This window comes from Bombina bombina, chromosome 3, assembly GCF_027579735.1.
Source record: "Bombina bombina isolate aBomBom1 chromosome 3, aBomBom1.pri, whole genome shotgun sequence".
Classification (NCBI taxonomy): Eukaryota; Metazoa; Chordata; class Amphibia; order Anura; family Bombinatoridae; genus Bombina; species Bombina bombina.
Window position 1 is genome coordinate 31,723,496 of NC_069501.1, and position 24,528 is coordinate 31,748,023.

Consider the following 24,528-nt stretch of genomic DNA (forward strand, 5'->3'; position numbering starts at 1 on the left):
CAATGCATGAAATTGGTTGTAGAAGGTAACCCTGCTGAACAAACATCTTTTTAAGCAAACCTTCTAATTTTTTATCCATAGGATCTTTGAAAGCACAACTATCCTCTATGGGTATAGTGGTGCGTTTGTTTAAAGTGGAAACCGCTCCCTCGACCTTGGGGACTGTCTGCCATAAGTCCTTTCTGGGGTCGACCATAGGAAACAATTTTTTAAATATGGGGGGAGGGACGAAAGGAATACCGGGCCTTTCCCATTCTTTATTAACAATGTCCGCCACCCGCTTGGGTATAGGAAAAGCTTCTGGGAGCCCCGGCACCTCTAGGAACTTGTCCATTTTACATAGTTTCTCTGGGATGACCAACTTGTCACAATCATCCAGAGTGGATAATACCTCCTTAAGCAGAATGCGGAGATGTTCCAACTTAAATTTAAATGCAATCACATCAGGTTCAGCTTGTTGAGAAATGTTCCCTGAATCAGTAATTTCTCCCTCAGACAAAACCTCCCTGGCCCCATCAGACTGAGTTAGGGGCCCTTCAGAAATATTAATATCAGCGTCGTCATGCTCTTCAGTATCTAAAACAGAGCAGTCGCGCTTACGCTGATAAGTGTTCATTTTGGCTAAAATGTTTTTGACAGAATTATCCATTACAGCCGTTAATTGTTGCATAGTAAGGAGTATTGGCGCGCTAGATGTACTAGGGGCCTCCTGAGTGGGCAAGACTCGTGTAGACGAAGGAGGGAATGATGCAGTACCATGCTTACTCCCCTCACTTGAGGAATCATCTTGGGCATCATTGTCATTGTCACATAAATCACATTTATTTAAATGAATAGGAATTCTGGCTTCCCCACATTCAGAACACAGTCTATCTGGTAGTTCAGACATGTTAAACAGGCATAAACTTGATAACAAGTACAAAAAACGTTTTAAAATAAAACCGTTACTGTCACTTTAAATTTTAAACTGAACACACTTTATTACTGCAAATGCGAAAAAACATGAAGGAATTGTTCAAAATTTACCAAATTTTCACCACAGTGTCTTAAAGCCTTAAAAGTATTGCACACCAAATTTGGAAGCTTTAACCCTTAAAATAACGGAACCGGAGCCGTTTTGAACTTTAACCCCTTTACAGTCCCTGGTATCTGCTTTGCTGAGACCCAACCAAGCCCCAAGGGGAATACGATACCAAATGACGCCTTCAGAAAGTCTTTTCTAAGTATCAGAGCTCCTCTCACATGCGACTGCATGCCATGCCTCTCAAAAACAAGTGCGCAACACCGGCGCGAAAATGAGGCTCTGCCTATGCTTTGGGAAAGCCCCTAAAGAATAAGGTGTCTAAAACAGTGCCTGCCGATATTATTATATCAAAATACCCAGATAAAATGATTCCTCAAGGCTAAATATGTGTTAATAATCAATCGATTTAGCCCAAAAAAAGTCTACAGTCTTAATAAGCCCTTTTTGAAGCCCTTATTTACAATCGTAATAAACATGGCTTACCGGATCCCAGAGGGAAAATGACAGCTTCCAGCATTACATCGTCTTGTTAGAATGTGTCATACCTCAAGCAGCAAGAGACTGCTCACTGTTCCCCCAACTGAAGTTAATTGCTCTCAACAGTCCTGTGTGGAACAGCCATGGATTTTAGTGACGGTTGCTAAAATCATTTTCCTCATACAAACAGAAATCTTCATCTCTTTTCTGTTTCTGAGTAAATAGTACATACCAGCACTATTTCAAAATAACAAACTCTTGATTGAATAATAAAAACTACAGTTAAACACTAAAAAACTCTAAGCCATCTCCGTGGAGATGTTGCCTGTACAACGGCAAAGAGAATGACTGGGGTAGGCGGAGCCTAGGTGGGATCATGTGACCAGCTTTGCTGGGCTCTTTGCCATTTCCTGTTGGGGAAGAGAATATCCCACAAGTAAGGATGACGCCGTGGACCGGACACACCTATGTTGGAGAAATCTTTTTAAGCAATCCTTCCAATTTTTAATCCATAGGATCTTTGAAAGCGCAACTGTCCTCTATAGGAATAGTTGTGCGCTTAGCTAACGTTGAAACTGCCCCCTCCACCTTAGGGACCGTCTGCCAGGCGTCCCTTCTGGGGTCTACAATGGGGAACATTTTCTTAAATATAGGAGGTGGGGCAAACGGTATACCCGGCTTCTCCCACTCCTTATTCACTATGTCAGCTACCCTCTTGGGTATCGGAAAGGCATCAGCGTGCACAGGGACCTCTAAGAATTTGTCCAATTTGCACAACTTCTCTGGAATTACCAAAGAATCACAATCATCCAGAGTAGCTAGTACCTCCTTAAGCAGGGCGCGGAGATGTTCTAGCTTAAATTTAAATGCTACAATATCATGTTCTGCCTGTTGAGAAATTTTTCCTGAGTCAGAAATTTCTCCCTCAGACAGCCCCTCCCTCACAGCCAATTCCGATTGATGTGAGGGCAAAATAGATAATGTATCGTCAGCGTCTACTTGTTCATCCTTTTCTGTATTTAAAACTGAACAATCACGCTTTCTCTGAAATGCTGGCAGTTTGGATAAAAGATTTGCTATAGAATTATCCACTACTGCTGTTAACTGCTGCATAGTAACAAGCATTGGCGCGCTAGATGTACTAGGTATCGCCTGCGCGGGCATAACTGGTGTAGACACAGAAGGAGAGGATGTAGAACTATCCCCACTACCTTCATTAGAAGAATCATCTTGGGCAATTTTATTAAATGTGACAGAATTGTCCTTACTTTGTTTGGACGCCATGGCACAATTATCAAATACACTTAAAGGGGGGACCACCTTGGTCTCTATACACACAGAACATAAGCTATCTGATGGCACAGACATGTTAGGCAGATTTTGGCAGGCTATTAATGCAATAAAACGATTTTAAACAAAAAACGTTACTGTCTCTTTAAATAATAAAATGACACACTTTATTTCTGAATGTTCAAAAAACTATGAAGGCAATATCCGATCTTTATGAAATTTACACCCCAGTGTCTTAATGCTTTGAAAGTATTGCACACAAAAAATGAAGTCTCTAGACCCTTAAATGAGCAAACCGGAGCTAATTGTTCTATTTAACCGGTTTTACACACTACAGTCCCTGCTACAGCCTTTGCTGTAGCTTTTACCTTCCTTAGGGGTTATTCTCCTCAGAAATAAGCCTTCCGGAGTCTGTTTCTTAGCGACAGGACCCTCTCACATGAAGCTGCATGCACTGCTTTAGATATTAACTGCGCAACTGAGGCGCGAAAAAGAGGCCTCCTCCCTCTGCATACTAGAGTGAAGGGGCCTTCCTGACTAGATTAGGCGTCTAAACCATGTCAGGCATAATTAAAACGTTCCCCAAAGTGTATATATGTTCACAAAACATTTGAAATGCCATAAAAATGTGATATAAGTGAATCGATTTGGCCCACAACAGTGTCTACCAGTACAAAGCCCAACAAAATAAGCCTGTAATCTGTTACTCAGTCTAAGAAAAATGGCTTACCGTTCCCCTGAGGGAAAAAACTGACAGTCTTCTAGCATTATCATGTGTTGTTAGAAAAGAGACTGGTCATACCTGGAGCAGATGAGTCTGCAAACTGTTACCCCCAACTGAAGTTCTCTGGCTCAACAGTCCTGTGTGGTAACAGCAATGGATTCTAGTTACTTGTGCTAAAATCATAATTCTCTTTAACAGAAATCTTCATCACTTTCTGTTGTAGAGTAAATAGTACAAACCAGCACTATTTTAAAATAACAAACTCTTGATAGAAGAAATAAAAACTACAACTAAACACCACTAACTCTTCACCATCCCTGTGGAGATGCTACTTGTTCAGAGCGGCAAAGAGAATGACTGGGGGGCGGGGCCAAAGGAGGGGCTATATGGACAGCTTTTGCTGTGTGCCTCTTTGCCATTTCCTGTTAGGGAAGAGAATATTCCCACAAGTAAGGATGAAGCCGTGGACCGGACACACCTATGTAGGAGAAAACACAATAAATAATATTATGCATAACCCCCCCGTTTAATAATCCCCTTTCCGAGGGTATTACCCTTGATTCTATACAGATAAACGAGACACACTGTGACCCTGTCTTCTTACTTTATAATATATGTATAAATGAAACGATCTTACCAGAATCTACACCATGGAACAGGAACATGGCCTTTCAAGTGTGACAGGGTAGTAGCATCGCTCCTGACATGGATTTGAGAGCAAAAAAGCAGTCAGCAAAATTTGTCAAGGCTGATCACTTATGGATCTGTTAATCTGAGTCAGGATGGGTTCGCAGAAAGACTCTCCCTGCATCTCCGGACTCTAACATTCATCCATGCTCTCACTGAGAGGCTGACAGGACTACTTAAAACTCCAGTCCCATTTTGAAGAGTACTACCCTCCATAAGAGACTACTCCAAATCTTCTGACACTTCTCTGCCAACCTCTTGTGACGAAAGGCAAAAAATGACTGGGGGATGAGGGGAGTGGGGGAGGTATTTAAGCCTTTGGCTGGGGTGTCTTTGCCTCCTCCTGGTGGCCAGGTTCTTAATTCCGATTAATGAATGAAGCATTGGACTCTCCTTCCATTAAGATGGAAAACTGTGTAAAATCACCCTTTATTAATGCCATGCACAAAAGGAAACAAAGATGGCCCCTGCTCGCAGCAACCTACACAAAGACTGGCTTAGGCTCAGTATCATGAATGAGGGGGGGGCAGCAACAAATCCTCTAAACTAAGAATTGTCAGTACTTTGCATTACACTTTGCTCAATGAGTTATTGACATATAAAGTCTCTTCTGATGCTTTAATTAGTCATGAGCACAGTGGAAATTCCAAAGCTACTGAACATAAAGTCTGGCTGTGCAGAGTTAAAGCCCTGCTCTATATTGTCAATTTTATACATAAAGATCCATTTTAGCAAAAAGAAAGTTTTAATTTTTTTTTGTTTGTTTTTGCATTTAAATTCTCACAAAGCCAGGGTTGTTTAGACCTTTCCTTTACACTTATCCAGAACTAGGATTGTCCTTGCAGACAGCGTGAAAGGCATCAGATGGAAACAACTGAACTGACCTAAGCAGCGCCAGGTTTTAAAGCTAGAGAGCCCGTTCACAACCTTGTGCAGCCTCAAACAACCTGCACTGACCCCACTCCATCGCTGCCTTTGTCCTCCTGCTTTAGACAGAGGATCACTTCAATTTCAAAGTATTCCACAGCACCAAGAATGTATTTACAACCTGTATTGGAACATAAGGGTCAAAAGGTATTGCAAGCGACATTTCGGGTTTATTCTCATTTTAGGTTAACCCGAAACGTCACTTGTAATACCTTTTGACGCTGATGTTCCAATAAAGGTTGCGAATACATTCTTGGTGTAATATTGGGGTGTCTGCAGTAACCCCTTTCCAGCGTGCAAAGGATAAAGGTGTTGAGGTGCTGTGTCTATTGGTGTTGCAGAGGATCACTACAGCCATATCACCTGTTATTTGTTTCATACAAAAATATGATCAGAGAAATCTAAAATGACCATGATGTGCCCGAACAACACACTGTATTGCTTGGCTTCGATTTTCTGTAATATTATGAGACCAGGGTGTGTAAGATATGTGTAAATACAAAGTGCCTGTAAGTACAGTGCATAGTACGGAGAACACTGTAGGATCTGAAAGCATCTAGCAGACAAATGTGTATACTGCAGTACCTTTTTCTCAGCACTCCTTCTCTGCAAGTCCTTTTGTTTGATGCCCAGGAACTGGAATTTCAGAAGCTTAGTTATCAGTGTAACAGGAAGTTGCTCTCCGCTGTCCAGCAGGGCTTTAGCTGGTTCAGTCACCTAAAAAACACACACACTGCGGGTTATAAAACACTGCAGCGGAGTTTCACAATATTCTAATTTAAAGGGATCCTATGTAGGTCTCTACAGCAGAATATAAATCTTTATTTAAAAAAACATAAGTATCTACCATCATCTGACTGCAAAACGCTTATTTCTTTATTCACATTATATTTATGTACATAATCTACCGTCCTAAAGCAGGTTACACATTACACATTTTAAGTCTTCTAAATTTTGGATCATTCTGTTTTCAGAAAAAAAAGAGATATTCTCTTGTATTTATATAAAAAAAACTAAGATAATGCTGTCGCCTGTGTCTGCATTAGACAGACAGACGTACTGTAATATACTTTTAGTTTAGCACTATGAAGATTATCTAGGTCTCAACACGAGAAGCAAGAAGCTACACGACGAGAGGTTGAAAAAAGGTAAAAATGTAAAAAACAAATCCCTATAATGGGTTAGTGCACATCGTACTATTTTACTAATGAGCATACTTAGGTATGTTTTTCAACAACTAATACCAAAAGAATTAATTAAATATTAACATTGCATGCACTATCTGAACCATCAAAGTTTAATTCTGACTTTCACGTGCCTTTAATTATATTTATTTCTATTTAAAAAAGGATTCTACAGAATAAGGTCCTGCAGAATCATATAACAATGAATCTTTTATAGATATAAAATAATCCCTTGCCAACAAAAAGGCAGCACAGTTTGCTCTATTTTATAACATGACTTAGTTTAGCTATTAATTAAAGGGATACTAAACACAAATTCTTTCTTTCATGATTCAGATAGAGCAACTTTCTAATCCACTCCTTAGGAGCCGTCCCATTTTAGGACCTGGGTTACGCTTGCTAAATGTAGCCACCAATCAGCAAGCGCTATACATATATATTTAAAATCTGCTGCCCATCGCTGCGCGACTTACCCCCTTCACTGCGCTAGGTTCCAGCCAGGTCTCAAGGCCTGTTGGAGCCTATGGAAGAGCTCTCTCGTGAGTGCAATGCTTCCCAGTTATGCGAACGTAAGGTAGCATTTGCATTGCGCCTAACTTGTAATACCAGCGCACATTTGCGTGTGCTGGTATTACTGAGTGGAGCGCAAATATTGCGCTTGTGTAAAACTTAAAGGACCCAATCTCATGTCATGCAGGCCCGTACTGCACTGGGCTTGTCTCTGCTTCACATACAGGCAGTGCAGAATTATTAGGCAAGTTGTATTTTTGAGGATTAATTTTATTATTGAACAACAACCATGTTCTCAATGAACCCAAAAAAACTCATTAATATCAAAGCTGAATATTTTTGGAAGTAGTTTTTAGTTTGTTTTTAGTTTTAGCTATTTTAGGGGGATATCTGTGTGTGCAGGTGACTATTACTGTGCATAATTATTAGGCAACTTAACAAAAAACAAATATATACCCATTTCAATTATTTATTTTTACCAGTGAAACCAATATAACATCTCAACATTCACAAATATACATTTTTAACATTCAAAAACAAAACAAGAACAAATCAGTGACCAATATAGCCACCTTTCTTTGCAAGGACACTCAAAAGCCTGCCATCCATGGATTCTGTCAGTGTTTTGATCTGTTCACCATCAACATTGCGTGCAGCAGCAACCACAGCCTCCCAGACACTGTTCAGAGAGGTGTACTGTTTTCCCTCCTTGTAAATCTCACATTTGATGATGGACCACAGGTTCTCAATGGGGTTCAGATCAGGTGAACAAGGAGGCCATGTCATTAGATTTTCTTCTTTTATACCCTTTCTTGCCAGCCACGCTGTGGAGTACTTGGACGCGTGTGATGGAGCATTGTCCTGCATGAAAATCATGTTTTTCTTGAAGGATGCAGACTTCTTCCTGTACCACTGCTTGAAGAAGGTGTCTTCCAGAAACTGGCAGTAGGACTGGGAGTTGAGCTTGACTCCATCCTCAACCCGAAAAGGCCCCACAAGCTCATCTTTGATGATACCAGCCCAAACCAGTACTCCACCTCCACCTTGCTGGCGTCTGAGTCGGACTGGAGCTCTCTGCCCTTTACCAATCCAGCCACGGGCCTATCCATCTGGCCCATCAAGACTCACTCTCATTTCATCAGTCCATAAAACCTTAGAAAAATCAGTCTTGAGATATTTCTTGGCCCAGTCTTGACGTTTCAGCTTGTGTGTCTTGTTCAGTGTTGGTCGTCTTTCAGCCTTTCTTACCTTGGCCATGTCTCTGAGTATTGCACACCTTGTGCTTTTGGGCACTCCAGTGATGTTGCAGCTCTGAAATATGGTCAAACTGGTGGCAAGTGGCATCTTGGCAGCTGCACGCTTGACTTTTCTCAGTTCATGGGCAGTTATTTTGCGCCTTGGTTTTTCCACACGCTTCTTGCGACCCTGTTGACTATTTTGAATGAAACGCTTGATTGTTCGATGATCACGCTTCAGAAGCTTTGCAATTTTAAGAGTGCTGCATCCCTCTGCAAGATATCTCACTATTTTTGACTTTTCTGAGCCTGTCAAGTCCTTCTTTTGACCCATTTTGCCAAAGGAAAGGAAGTTGCCTAATAATTATGCACACCTGATATAGGGTGGTGATGTCATTAGACCACACCCCTTCTCATTACAGAGATGCACATCACCTAATATGCTTAATTTGTAATAGGCTTTCAAGCCTATACAGCTTGGAGTAAGACAACATGCATAAAGAGGATGATGTGGTCAAAATACTCATTTGCCTAATAATTCTGCACTCCCTGTACAGAAATGCCCCTTAGAAAGTTATAGCAAAATGTGCCTATCTAGAATCTTGTGAGATATCTCACACTGTTGGAGTATGATTTTAGATCATCTAATCTAAGCAAAGAGCTTTATGGGAGGCATCTCTCAATTCTCTTGGGGTCTGATGAACAAAGATTCTCCAGCTCGGAGAGAAATTGTAGTGCAGACTTCACAGGGGCTGAACTTACTGAATCCTCATAGAAAAGGATGGAACTCTCCAGCACTGATCTCTTTCTTTTCTGTTTCTGAAGAAGAGACAAGCTCAGTGCAGCATAGCACTGCATGATATGAGAGTTTTGTTACACTTACACTTTGTGCTTTGTATTTTATATTACTTTACATTTAAGATTGGGTCCTTTCAGTATTACTGCATTTAAAGGGGGGAAAAAACTAACGGCTAGATTTGGAGTTTTGTCGGTAACGACCCGAAAAACTAACGCCGGCTTTTCTGGCCGCACCATAAAAATAACTCTGGTATTGAGAGTCCACATAAAGGTTGCGTTAGGCTCCAAAAAAGGAGCGTAGAGCATTTTTAACGCAGCTTCAACTCTCGATACCAGAGTTGCTTACGCAAGCGGCCAGCCTCAAAAACGTGCTCGTGCACGATTCTCCCATAGAAAACAATGGGGCTGTTTGAGCTGAAAAAAAACCTAACACCTGCAAAAAAGCCGCGTTCAGCTCCTAACGCAGCCCCATTGTTTGCTATGGGGAAACACTTCCTACGTCTGCACATAACACTCTAACATGTACCCCGAGTCTAAACATCCCTAAACTTACACTTATTAACCCCTAATCTGCCGCCCCCGCTATCGCTGACCCCTGCATATTATTATTAACCCCTAATCTGCCGCTCCGTAAACCGCAGCTACTTACATTATCCCTATGTACCCCTAATCTGCTGCCCTAACATCGCCGACCCCTATATTATATTTATTAACCCCTAATCTGCCCCCCACAACGTCGCCTCCACCTGCCTACACTTATTAACCCCTAATCTGCCGACCGGACCTGAGCGCTACTATAATAAAGTTATTAACCCCTAATCCGCCTCACTAACCCTATAATAAATAGTATTAACCCCTAATCTGCCCTCCCTAACATCGCCGACACCTAACTTCAATTATTAACCCCTAATCTGCCGACTGGAGCTCACCGCTATTCTAATACATGTATTAACCCCTAACGCTAAGTCTAACCCTAACACTAACACCCCCCTAAGTTAAATATAATTTACATCTAACGAAATTAATTATCTCTTATTAAATAAATTATTCCTATTTAAAGATAAATACTTACCTGTAAAATAAACCCTAATATAGCTACAATATAAATTATAATTACATTGTAGCTATTTTAGGATTAATATTTATTTTACAGGTAACTTTGTATTTATTTTAACCAGGTACAATAGCTATTAAATAGTTAAGAACTATTTAATAGCTACCTAGTTAAAATAATTACAAAATTACCTGTAAAATAAATCCTAACCTAAGTTACAATTAAACCGAACACTATACTATCATTAAATTAATTAAATAAACTACCTACAATTACCTACAATTAACCTAACACTACACTATCAATAAATTAATTAAATACAATTCCTACAAATAACTACAATGAAATAAACTAACTAAAGTACAAAAAATAAAAAAGAACTAAGTTACAAAAAATAAAAAAATATTTACAAACATAAGAAAAATATTACAACAATTTTAAACTAATTACACCTACTCTAAGCCCCCTAATAAAATAACAAAGACCCCCAAAATAAAAAATGCCCTACCCTATTCTAAATTACTAAAGTTCAAAGCTCTTTTACCTTACCAGCCCTGAACAGGGCCCTTTGCGGGGCATGCCCCAAGAAGTTCAGCTCTTTTGCCTGTAAAAAAACAAACATACAATACCCCCCCCCACATTACAACCCACCACCCACATACCCCTAATCTAACCCAAACCCCCCTTAAATGAACCTAACACTAAGCCCCTGAAGATCTTCCTACCTTATCTTCACCATACCAGGTTCACCGATCCGTCCTGAAGAGCTCCTCCGATGTCCTGATCCAAGCCCAAGCGGGGGGCTGAAGAGGTCCATGATCCGGCTGAAGTCTTCATCCAAGCGGGAGCTGAAGAGGTCCATGATCCGGATGAAGTCTTCATCCAAGCGGGAGCTGAAGAGGTCCATGATCCGGATGAAGTCTTCTATCAACGGCATCTTCAATCTTCTTTCTTCCGGATCCATCTTGCAGACCTCCGACGCGGAACATCCTCTTCTCCCGACGCCTACTAGCCGAATGACGGTTCCTTTAAGGGACGTCATCCAAGATGGCGTCCCTCGAATTCTGATTGGCTGATAGGATTCTATCAGCCAATCGGAATTAAGGTAGGAATATTCTGATTGGCTGATGGAATCAGCCAATCAGAATCAAGTTCAATCCGATTGGCTGATCCAATCAGCCAATCAGATTGAGCTCGCATTCTATTGGCTGTTCCGATCAGCCAATAGAATGCGAGCTCAATCTGATTGGCTGATTGGATCAGCCAATCGGATTGAACTTGATTCTGATTGGATGATTCCATCAGCCAATCAGAATATTCCTACCTTAATTCCGATTGGCTGATAGAATCCTATCAGCCAATCGGAATTCGAGGGACGCCATCTTGGATGACGTCCCTTAAAGGAACCGTCATTCGGCTAGTAGGCGTCGGGAGAAGAGGATGTTCCGCGTCGGAGGTCTGCAAGATGGATCCGGAAGAAAGAAGATTGAAGATGCCGTTGATAGAAGACTTCATCCGGATCATGGATCTCTTCAGCTCCCGCTTGGATGAAGACTTCATCCGGATCATGGACCTCTTCAGCTCCCGCTTGGATGAAGACTTCAGCCGGATCATGGACCTCTTCAGCCCCCCGCTTGGGCTTGGATCAGGACATCGGAGGAGCTCTTCAGGAAGGATCGGTGAACCTGGTATGGTGAAGATAAGGTAGGAAGATCTTCAGGGGCTTAGTGTTAGGTTTATTTAGGGGGGGTTTTGGTTAGATTAGGGGTATGTGGGTGGTGGGTTGTAATGTTGGGGGGGGGGGTATTGTATGTTTTTTTTTACAGGCAAAAGAGCTGAATTCTTTGGGGCATGCCCCGCAAAGGGCCCTGTTCAGGGCTGGTAAGGTAAAAGAGCTTTGAACTTTAGTAATTTAGAATAGGGTAGGGCATTTTTTATTTTGGGGGGCTTTGTTATTTTATTAGGGGGCTTAGAGTAGGTGTAATTAGTTTAAAATTGTTGTAATATTTTTCTTATGTTTGTAAATATTTTTTTATTTTTTGTAACTTAGTTCTTTTTTATTTTTTGTACTTTAGCTAGTTTATTTAATTGTATTTATTTGTAGGAATTGTATTTAATTAATTTATTGATAGTGTAGTGTTAGGTTAATTGTAGGTAATTGTAGGTAGTTTATTTAATTAATTTATTGATAGTGTAGTGTTAGGTTTAATTGTAACTTAGGTTAGGATTTATTTTACAGGTAATTTTGTAATTATTTTAACTATTTTAGCTATTAAATAGTTCTTAACTATTTAATAGCTATTGTACCTGGTTAAAATAAATACAAAGTTACCTGTAAAATAAATATAAATCCTAAAATAGCTATAATATAATTATAATTTATATTGTAGCTATATTAGGATTTATTTTACAGGTAAGTATTTAGCTTTAAATAGGAATAATTTATTTAATAAGAGTTAATTAATTTCGTTAGATTAAAATTATATTTAACTTAGGGGGGTGTTAGTGTTAGGGTTAGACTTAGCTTTAGGGGTTAATACATTTATTAGAATAGCGGTGAGGTCCGGTCGGCAGATTAGGGGTTAATAAGTGTAGGCAGGTGGAGGCGACGTTGTGGGGGGCAGATTAGGGGTTAATAAATATAATATAGGGGTCAGCTGTGTTAGGGGCAGCAGATTAGGGGTACATAAGGATAACGTAGGTGGCGGCGCTTTGCGGTCGGCAGATTAGGGGTTAATAAGTGTAGGTAGGTGGAGGCGACGTTGTGGGGGGCAGGTTAGGGGTTAATAAATATAATACAGGGGTCGGCGGTGTTAGGGGCAGCAGATTAGGGGTACATAAGTATAACGTAAGTGGCGGTCGGCAGATTAGGGGTTAAAAAAATGTAATCGAGTTGTGGTGATGTGGGGGGACCTCGGTTTAGGGGTACATAGGTAGTTTATGGGTGTTAGTGTACTTTAGAGCACAGTAGTTAAGAGCTTTATAAACCGGCGTTAGCCCAGAAAGCTCTTAACTACTGACTTTTTTCCTGCGGCTGGAGTTTTGTCGTTAGATGTCTAACGCTCACTTCAGACACGACTCTAAATACCGGAGTTAGAAAGATCCCATTGAAAAGATAGGATACGCAATTTACGTAAGGGGATCTGCGGTATGGAAAAGTAGCGGCTGAAAAGTGAGCGTTAGACCCTATTTTGAGTGACTCCAAATACCGGAGGTAGCCTAAAACCAGCGTTAGGAGCCTCTAACGCTGGTTTTCACGGCTAACGCCAAACTCCAAATCTAGGCCTATATTTTTCTTTCATGATTCAGACAAAGCATACAATTTTAAACAACTTTCCATTATACTTCTATTATACATTTTGCTTCATTCTCTTAGTAGACTTTATTGAAGGAGTAGCAATGCAGTACTGGGAGCTAGAATAACACATCTGTAAGCCAATCACAAGAGGCATATATATGCAGCCACCAACCAGCAGATAGCTCCCAGCTCCTAAGCCTGCCTAGGTATGCTTTTCAACAATGGATACCAAGAGAACAAGGCACATTAGACAATAGAAGTAAATTGGAAAGTTATTTAAAATTGTATGCTCTGTCTGAATCATGAAATAATTTTTTGGGGGTTTAATGTCCCTTTAAGCTTAGCACTTTCTATTTTATATTTTAATTTGTGTTTATTTACAGGATTATACAGAATAAGGTAATATCCTGCAGAATCATATAACAATGAATCTTTTATAGATAAAACAATAAATAATCCCTAGCCAACAAAAAGGCAGCACATATTTTCCTCCCTCTTATAACATGACTTAGTTTAGCTATTAATTAAAGGGATACTAAACACACATTTTTTCTTTCATGATTCAGATAAAGCAGCCAAGCTTATTTGTATGTGCAGCGGGGGGCAGTGGGGGGAACTATAGGTCTCTTGGGAATTCTAAACCAGGGCCTATTTTTAAGGTACCAGTGGCTCGTTAGCACCTGAGTTTGTCGAGGATTAGTTACAGATATTGGACAACGGATGAGAAGCAAGCGCCCTTCACGGCTCCACTGGGTCACAAACTCCAGCCTTTTATTTAATCATAATTACCTGCAAATATATGTTTCTATGGAAGGTACAGCTAAATAACGCCATGGTCACTGCTGCAGGCAACCATGATTTATATTATATTATAGAAATTAGTTTAAGGACATTTTATTCTAGACTCTAATAATAATAAAAAAAATGTAACTGGAACCTAAGATACCTGTAACACAATTCAGTTGCTCTACCTGTAGGATGACACTTTCTGTAGCAGTTTCCCATTAACTTATTACAGAATCCTAAACAGTTATGGCACTGAAAAGTCTGCTGCTCCCCCGAAAAAGAAAGCTCACATGACAATCCTTGGATGACTATCCTACTGAAATGTCAGGAATGAATCCTCACCATTCAGTCTTGAGACGCTGAATAAGATTTGTATAAGACTATGATAGCGCAGAAGATGCCTGGAGTGGTGTTTATTACAGGGAAACATAATATGAGCAGGAAACTGAGAATACAAAGATGCCAAGAGAACAGATTGCCATCGTTATCTACTTTTTAAACACATACATACTAGTTTCTTGGAAGCGCCTTACCCTTGATGTTTTTTGGAAAATATACGGAGAAAAAGATGGTTGCAGATCAGAGAAATGGAAATCGTAGGAATGTTTGATACAGCTGAATGACAGAATTCCCTAAAAGGCATGGTAGGGTATCTCCTAAATCATTCATATGATTCGAAAGTCATAAACGTCAAAGCAGAGCGGAATAAAAGAGAAACATTCAGGTGGAACGTGTCCAAGTGTTCTCCAAGCAAATTAAAGGGGATCACTAACTGAGCTTGAGGAGCCTGGCCTCTTCCCCTATAAAGAGTCCCAACCAGCAGACCAGGCATTAAAGCCTATTCTTCTGCTCCGCTGCCTAATTGGGGTGAAATCAGGGTATTGAGTTTTCTGAGGGTGACGACAGAACTAGGAACACACAGCTGTATTGTCCAGATGTGTGGCACTGACAGAGTCTGCTTTTTATTGCTGTGTTTTTTACAACTTGTTTCCACCAAATTTCATACAACTCGCTAACATCTGGATCCTTCTCCTTTGAGCCCTGTATCAACTTTATTTACTGTGAAATAAATAAAATAATCGCACACACAAAAAAATACCCATAAAGGCTGCTTATGACTTTTGTGCCACAGGGGCTGTTAGTATCTTTTTGTTTTTGTGCTACAAGTTTTATTAAGAGGCACAAAAAAACAGGACTAATCTGGCCCTAAGACATTTGCACCTTTGTTGCTTTTTTATTCCTGGACCAAGTATTGGGTTTATTTATAAGAGTAGAATAAATGAGGTGCTATGAAAATTTTGACATCCCCCCCTCTCTTTCCATTCCCCGTCTTCCTTTCCTTGTAGCAATTAGGAACAGCGGCATATGTTGTCAATTTTGGCCATTTATACTGAAGTATGGAGAGTGCAGACTAAATTAACCCCTTGGCTCTCTCTGAGGGTTACAACACAATGCTTCACAAAGTCTTTGAAGTCTTTTCTGGCAGCCAAAAGGGTTAAATATTTTAAATGCTAGTGGTTAGGAATAGTATTTGATTTATTATTAATTCAACTTCCAAAGTGCATACACAATGGCACATGATTTATCTGCCGGAATTTCAGAAATACAAATTGTAAACATAATAAGCTATTCGCTGGCACTGATTGCTCTCTAACCATAAAGAGATTATCCCCCCTTCTGTGTAATAGGTTCTCTTGCATCACACAACCTTATAATTCAATACAAATACAGACTTGTGGCAGCCGATGTATCAACGTAAGCTAAGATTTGTCACATGAAACGTTTCTCATAAGGTTCTACATTCGGGTATATTTAGGCCAGAGCTGGCTGTCACTACAAATGAAGATCGGTCTAATGAAACGGAAAGAGTAGGAAGGGAAGGCTTTGACTTATTTATAAAGAATAACATTTGTTCTATGTGATTGCTGAATCTCGCTGAATATTACAATCAAGCTCCGTATGAAGCGTGATGCCACGTGTTTCTGACGAGCCTGAGGGGCTCGCCAGAAACACAAGTTATGAAGCAGCGGTCTAATGACCGCTGCTCCATAACCTGTCTGCCTGTTCTGAGGAGGCAGACAGACATCGCCGGAAATCAACCCGATCCAATACGATCGGGTTGATTGACACCCCCTGCTAGCGGCCGATTGGCCACAAATCTGCAGGGGGCGGCGTTGCACCAGCAGTTCACAAGAACTACTGGTGTAATGATAAGTCAAACTTTCAAATATTAACGTTCAAATGTTTATTCTAAAAGCTTTATGATGTGTTGTTGAAGCTTGTCAATGAGAGCATAGTGAGTGTGCACGTGTATTCAGCACTAGTGCTCAGATGGGCACGTTCCTTAACCTTCTTCAGTATGCTCTCATGGAAAGGACATAAAATTGCAAAAAGAAAATTGCTAATGCATTTTATTAATGCACTATAACTTGCATATATCTAGGTGTATAACAGATCACATGCAAATGGGTTAAACACATAGTTTAAGTCAGTTCCAGAGCAGCAATGTACTACATCTAGTGAGCTAACAAAAAGAGGGCATGCAATTTTAATTAACTTTCCAATTAACTTTTATCATCAAATTTGCTTTGTTCTCTTGGTATTCTTAGTTAAAAGCTAAAACTAGGTAGGATCATATGCTAATTTCTAAGCCCTTGAAGGCCACCTCTTATCTCAGATTATTTTTACATTTTTTTACAGCTAGACAGCACTAGTTCATGTGTGACATATAGATAACATTGTGCTCACTCCTGTGGAGCTATTTAAGAGTCAGCACTGTTTGGCTAAAGTGCAAGTCTGTCAAAAGAACTGAAATAAGGGGACAGTCTACAGAGGCTTAGATACAAGGTAATCACAGAGGTAAAAAGTATATTATTATAACTGTGTTGCAAAACTGGGGAATGGGTAATAAAGGGATTTAAACAATAAAAAAAATCAAGTAGACTGTCCCTTTAAACAGTTTTTTTTAACTATATGCTCTCTGTAACTCGTGGAAGTTTAATGTCAATGTCTATATCTGTTTAACATTTGTCCTATAGAGATATTCTAACAGCAGAACAAATGCCAGGGGAACATTTGGCATTTAAAAATGCAGACATTTGCTCATATCTGTAAAAATCAGTAGAATATAATGAAATAGTGAAACCGAGTTGGAATTTCAGTGTCAGTGTTTCAGTTGGGATTTGGTTAAATCAGTTTCTATCTGTATATAAGTGAGGCACATTGCGCTGTAGTTGGTGTTGTAAAATACTACTGCAAATACTGAAACTGTTACGCCGCGCCGCTCTAGCTTTTGCTAGGGACGCGGAGCCTGCTGTTCTGCTCCTTGCCTAAGGCTGAGTCGTCTCCTGTGCGTGTGGCGGTGACGTCATCGCTGCACGCTCCATCCGTTCTGAAGCCGGTAAGGATCTCCTGTGGCACGAATCCTGCGCCTATGTAAGTTACTCACTTGCTACCGATCACTGCCCAAGTATAGGTGTTACTTAGCGTGCTCCTGGGTGTGATTGTTATTACTGTATTCTGGATTGCCATATCGTTATTGAACTCTGCCTGTCTGACTACTCTGCTTGCTTAACCCCTAAAGTACTGGATTGTCTCACTGTTGATGAACTCTGCCTGTCTGACTACTCTGCTTGCTTAACCCCTAATATACTGGATTGCCTCTCTGTTGATGAACTCTGCCTGTCTGACTACTCTGCTTGCTTAACCCCTAAAGTACTGGATTGCTATACTGTTGCCAAAACCTGCCTGTCTGACCATTCAAGTGGTTTACCTTTGGATTGCCTTAGTGTTGCCAAAGCCTGCCTGTCTGACCTTTCTAGTGGTTTACCCCTGAACTGCCTTCCGCTGATTCCCTGCCTGTTGCTGCCGCAGACTATCCTGCCTGTGGTGAGTGCCACTTACCTCATCTTGCGTACTTTCTCTGCTCTGGGATATTCCCTATCATTCCGTCTCGACGCCGGGATAAGAAGACTACTGGCCGAGTTTGGTCTGATAGTGGAATATCCCATGAGCATTACAGAAATAAAGGTTTCATGAAAAACTGGTGCAAATGGGAAGACATAAAAACATTTATCCAATGTTGCTCTATATTTAATACATTTCTTAACTTGAGAATCCTTCTGAACATTAAACTGTTTATATGCCACAAACTTTTTGTACCATAAGAATATTTCATGGCATGTTAGTAGGGATGGGTGAATGTGTTTATATTCGAATGTCATTGTAAAAAATTTGATTTACATAATTGAATGTTGATAAGAATGAATATTTATTCAAATTCTATTATCGAATGCTATTTACATTTTTCGAATGTGACATTCGAATATTACATTTAGAAAACACTGTTGTAGACTAGAAATACTATATTGAATTCCAATGTGACATTCAAATTAGAATGTCACATTCGAATTCGAATACTACATTTTGAAATGAAATGTGATATAAAATACATAGCTAAACAATCTATTATTCGAACTAATATTTTCAAATACGAAAATTCGAAAATAGAATGTTAGAATGTTATATAAACATTCAAATTTGATTGGAGCAAACAAATATATCAAAATTCATTTTAGATTTCAAATTTTTAGAAATATTGGCCCATCCCTACTTGTTAGGGAATTTTATTGCAAGATTTAAACAAAAACAACTATATGGTGTAGGAAATCTTATATAGTTTGAAAAGGGTCACATCACAGGGTCACACATTATCAACGAGAGAAACAATCTTTAATAACAGATTCCTGACTCTGGAAGAAATCAGATCTGGGAACGTTCAAGGCATCAAATCATAGAGTATTCAAGAGGTATAATGTACAGTGAATCCGCAATGTGCACAGTGACATCAATCACTGTCTAAGCCGGCTATACAACATTGTGCATCAGAGTAATTGGAAGCAGCGTGTATTGATGCATTGCATTATTGTGCAAGTACAGATGCATCAGATGACAGAAGCCATTTGTTTTACATCTGGTGCGGATCATCTGCAGACATCTTGGCAAACTTTGTTTTTTGTTTGTTTTTTGTCAAAGACAAACGGGATAAAAAGTGTCACAAATAGCAGGACATTGCACAGTGTGACCTCTCTATTCTCTGATGAAAATATATTTAAATGGTGTAAATCCATGTTTGTTAAAGTGCTATTGTAAAATGTCAAAATCTCCACTCGCCTATTCGCCCTGGGTGAATACAAATGGAAATGGGGCGAGTAGAGAGAAAGATAAATGCTGTCTATACAAAATGACCAGCAAACGTACTGTATATTTTTTGTAATAATTGTATTGAAATGACTTCATTTGTTATAGTTTAAAATAGAAAATATTAAATATTACTGCACAATAAGATTTTTCACAATGGCTAAACATATGCAAAGAGGGGTAGTGGGATCAGAAGTGACATTTGTTTTGGTCTAGTAGCTTAGGGCTTATTTATTTTTATTTTTTTATTATATTATGCCACTTTAAATGGTAGATTATCACTGAGAATAGGAAATGCATCAGAAAAATGCCCTTCTATTCTTATTCTCCTCCCATGGGACCTACACTGTAGTAGTTTACTTTGCCCCTTTCTCTAACTCATTTCTTTTGGATTATCAGGTATACTTTGTGAGACATATTTATGGACTCTTACTGTTATTGCCTTCCTTTCCCATCAAGCATTGGGAATTGTTATTATTTCAGAGAATACTGGTTTACATTTTTCATGTTTTTTTCAAGTTTGCAGCAGAGGATACATTTTATGGCTTTATAGGCCCAATTCTCAAAAAACTTGCATACATGCAGAGAAATAATCAGCATTATATTGTAATTGTCTCATTAACATAAGGTAATTAGTGAACTCCCTTTAATGAGATACACAGGTCCCAAGGTAAAAAAACAATCCCTGAAGGGCCTGTAATACTGATGAGGTATCTTACAGAATCTCGCCAGACCAGGCAGTTTTAGAGAAGTGGACTCAGAGTGATTTCTCAGCGGTACAAAGGCGAGTTTGGCTCAAATGAGCTTGTTATAAGAAGACACACAAACCAGCCTGAACACTAACAAAATCAGAATAAAGTGACACGGCGCAGATTTCCAGTCATTTAAAGTGCACCCTGTAAGTTGGTACATGAGGAGTGGATCCCAGGCTACAATAGGTTTTTTGTCAATATGTCCCTTTAATTGCAAACATCATGAACTCATATTAAGTCATTTATCAGTGCTGAATTAGTAAGCTGCCATGTTTAACTTTTATAAAGAAGACACACATTTTGTTTCCATAAAGGTCTGTGTTTATAAAAAAAAGCTTTTTTGCTTATTTACTGAAAAAAGGCGTAAAAGGAAAAACAATTTAACTAGATTAAACAGATTATAATGCAAAAGAAAAGTGAGTAGAAAAACACCTTAATTAAATACAAAAACATAACAAATAAATACTTTAAAAAATTAAATAGGGCGGCGGAGCGTGCGGGCGTATTAAATGGCCGCACCACACTATAGCTCCGGAACTGGCAACCATTGAGCCCTCTCCCAGGCGTGAACTCCGCTACTTGGACAAGTGAATTTAAGGGGAAAAGCACCCAGGACACCAGACCTTGCATTCACCGTGCCCGTGAGTGAAACAGCACCATTTGACCCCAATGTGACTAACTGGGTAGGCCGCAAACCAGGCGCCTCTGTAGTTAAGACCTCACACTGCGAGGAACGTCAGCCTCTCACCTCAGAGCTCTTCTGAGCGCAGGACCCATCCGGAGCACAATCCAAAGGCTCCTTGCTCCTTAAACAAAACCGGATACCAGCCCAGAGTCTGCTCGACATGTCAGGGCTGGATACATGACGCACCTTCGTCTCGAAGCGCCATCTTAGGGGTAAGACCGCATTGAAAATTTTATTTCCCACAAAGCACTCCAAAATACAGCCCTAAGCAACTACAACTCCATAGCACCTCTTGCAATGTTCCTGCTGTTATTTACAATATAGCGCTGCTTTTATAGTACACAGTACTTTGGGCTCTCCTCAATATAAATGCTGTTAGTGTTGCTTTTTTATGTACAGCTTTAATTCACACAGTGTAATGGCAATCTACCCTGGACTCCCTATGTCTGCACAGAACCTGAAACCCTTTATATAATCACATGATGTTTATACTCTGATATGTGCACGACAGCTCTGCCTACTCATCAAAGATAAGGGGTGAAATCAAAAAGGGAAAACAAGGAAGCGGTTTATTTCCACCCTGCAGTTTTTGAGCATCTTGCTCTGTCACATGCAATGTCTTTGCTTCCTGCTTAGGCCTCTGATAATCAGCTATACCATCACCACTTGGGCCTCCCAGCATAGTCAGCCATATCTCTGCCCGATACGCCTGCCGGAGTACACCAGCCCACAGACCTCATAATGGCACTGCCGAGGAACTCTAAACAAGACAAGAGCTTAAAGTCTGGCACCACTGCCTCCACAGTTAACACCTTTTTTAAGAGCACAGAACGCTTGAAGAAAGCAGAGGTCTCTCAAGATGGTAGTGACAATGAATCTATGTTAGATAACCTGGTCGCCTCTCAGGTGCCCGCAACCCTACCTACTTTACAGGGGCAAAATGTAGACGAACCAGTAACTCTGAAGACAATGAAAGCCCTTATCAATCAAATAAAGTCCTGCATTAAATCTGAATGTGCGGACTTGAAAAAATATATAAGCGACCTGGGTCACTGAGTGGAAGTCTTAGAAGAAAAAAGAGAGGAACTGACCAAAGAAATGTCTGACATGTCCCAATCCACAGATACACAACAAGCTTAGATCACGGAACTAGAGAACAAGCTAGATGATATAGAAAACAGAACGCGGAGGAACAATCTCCGATTCCGGGGCGTCCGATTCCGGGGCGTGCCTGAGTCAGTGGGCAGAGAAGATATACACGATCATCTGCAAAACCTGTTCCAATCCATGGCCATTGCTAACCAAAGGGTGTTTGAGGAGATACCCTTCGAAAGGGCCCACCGCGCCTTATGCCCAAAGATAAGCAGCCTCCCAGGGACATCATCATATGCTTACAAAGCTACAGGGACAGAGAAAAGATCTTTCAGCTAGCCAAAGCTCAACCAACCTTCTCTTTTATGGGCGCTAAAATTCAAATATACCAGGATCTCTCAACACGAACATTGTTAGTTAGAAGGGAGTTTGCTTTCTTTACTAACCATCTATGCTCACTAAAGATAGCTTATAGATGGGGTTTTCCAGTGTCTTTGCAAGTCATTAAAGATGGAAGGCGACACAAATGTCACAATCCTGCTGGAATACCCGATTTCTGCAGGCAACTTGATCTCCCACTTCCAGAAGCAACGGATCCCTTGCTGCCAAAAGCTGCACCATTGCCTGCAAAACCACGAGATCGGTCTGAGATCGCCGGCAAGCAAGCCAAAAAGTGATGAAGTCCTGATCCAACTAACCTGCTGGATACCTCCTGATTTCCAATAAGGTGAACTGCTCTCTCAGGATTTAGTGAGTATGGTAAGCAGGGTACCTGAACCCTGCAATTTGCACTATTTGAATTGAAAATTGACTCTCATATTAAGAGACTGCTGCTTATACTAGCTTATTGACTTTGGGACTTTCAACTCTCTTGGTCAATATGACAAATTTGAAATCAATGAGCACCCGTTGTTTTTCTCATGCTAACATGTTTAGCCTTTCTTTATAGGTTACCTACTTTTGTACACTGTTATTGAAGTGCATAACAAGTTACTCTAACCTACATTATGTTTTTTTTAACTCGGGCTGCGACTTATTTGTGGTCTGAGCAACAAATATTTGGCCAGATTACGAGTTTTGCGTTATGAGCGGCTCGGTAATAACTTGCAAGTTAAAAATTATGTTTAAACCTAACACCCTAACATAAACCCCGAGTCTAAACACCCCTAATCTGCCGCCCCAGACATCGCCGCTACCTACCTACACTTATTAACCCCTAATCTGCCGTCGCCACCTACATACATTTATTAACCCCTAATCTGCTGCCCCAACGTCGCCGCCACCACTATACTAAAGTTATTAACCCCTAAACCTCTGGCCTCCCACATCACTAACACTAAATAAATATATTAACCCCTAAACCTAAGTCTAACCCTAACACCCCTAACTTTAATATAATCAAAATAAATCTAAATAAAACCTACTATTAATAAATAATTCCTATTTAAAACTAAATACTTACATGTAAAAATAAAACCTAAGCTAGCTACAATATAACTAATAGTTACATTGTATCTATCTTATGTTTTAGTTTTATTTCACAGCTAAGTTTGTATTTATTTTAACTAGGTAGGCAAGTTAGTAAATAGTTATTAACTATTTACTATCTACCAGTTAAAATAAATACAAAGTTACCTGTAAAATAAAACCTAACCTGTCTTACACTAACACCTAACATTACACTACAATTAAATAAATTACATTAATTAAATACAATTAACTAAATTACAAAAAAAATAAACACTAAATTACACAAAATAAAAAAGAAATTATCAAATATTTAAACTAATTACACCTAATCAGCCAATCAGCCAATAGAATGCAAGCTCAATCCTACTGGCTGATTGGATCAGACAATAGGATTAAAGTTCAATCCTATTGGCTGATTGCATCAGCCAATATGATTTATTACCCTTTAATTCCGATTGACTGATAGAATTCTATCAGCCAATCGGAATTCAAGGGATGCCATCTTGGATGACGTAATTTAAAGGAACCTTCATTCTTCAGTAGACAGCGAAAGAAGAGGATGCTCCGCGCCGGATGTCTTGAAGATGGACCCGCTCCGCGTCGGAAGGATAAAGGTAGAAGATGCCGTCTGGATGAAGACTTCTGCCCGTCTGGAGGACGACTTCTTGCCGCTTGGATGAAGACTTCTCCCGGCTTCGTTGAGGACTTCTTGTCGCTTGGATGAAGACTTCTCCTGGCTTCGTTGAGGATGGATGTCCGGTCTTCAAAAACTTTAAGTGGATCTTCGGGGGTTAGTGTTAAGTTTTATTAAGGGTTTATTGGGTGGGTTTTACTTTTAGATTAGGGATTTGGGCAACGAAAAAGAGCTAAATGCCCTTTTAAGGGCAATGTCCATCCAAATGCCCTTTTCAGGGCAATGGGGAGTTTAGGATTTTTAGATAGGATTTTATTTGGGGGATTTGGTTGTGTGGGTGGTGGGTTTTACTGTTGGTGGTTGTTTGTATTTTTTTTACAGGTAAAAGAGCTGATTTCTTTGGGGCAATGCCCCCCAAAAGGCCCTTTTTTAGGGCAATTGATAGTTTATTGTAGGCTAGGGTTTTTTTATTTTGGGGGGGCTTTTTTATTTTGATAGGGCTATTAGATTAGGTGTAATTAGTTTAAATATTTGATAATTTCTTTTTTATTTTGTGTAATTTAGTCTTGGTTTTTTTTTTGTAATTTCGTTAATTGTATTGAATTAATGTAATTTATTTAATTTTAGTGTAATGTTAGGTGTTAGTGTAACTTAGGTTAAGTTTTATTTTAAAGGTAAATGTGTATTTATTTAAACTAGGTA

General features: G+C 39.8%; 1 protein-coding gene across 1 annotated transcript in view; it reads right to left on the bottom strand.

Moving 5' to 3' along the window:
* The window catches only part of SPAG17 (sperm associated antigen 17), a 783,114-nt gene that overhangs the window by 498,891 nt on the left and 259,695 nt on the right, over window positions 1-24,528 (bottom strand). Inside the window, exon 4 of the mRNA XM_053705129.1 lies at window positions 5,715-5,846. Within this exon, the coding sequence (XP_053561104.1) occupies window positions 5,715-5,846 (132 nt within the window). The remainder of the gene's footprint in view (window positions 1-5,714; window positions 5,847-24,528) is intronic.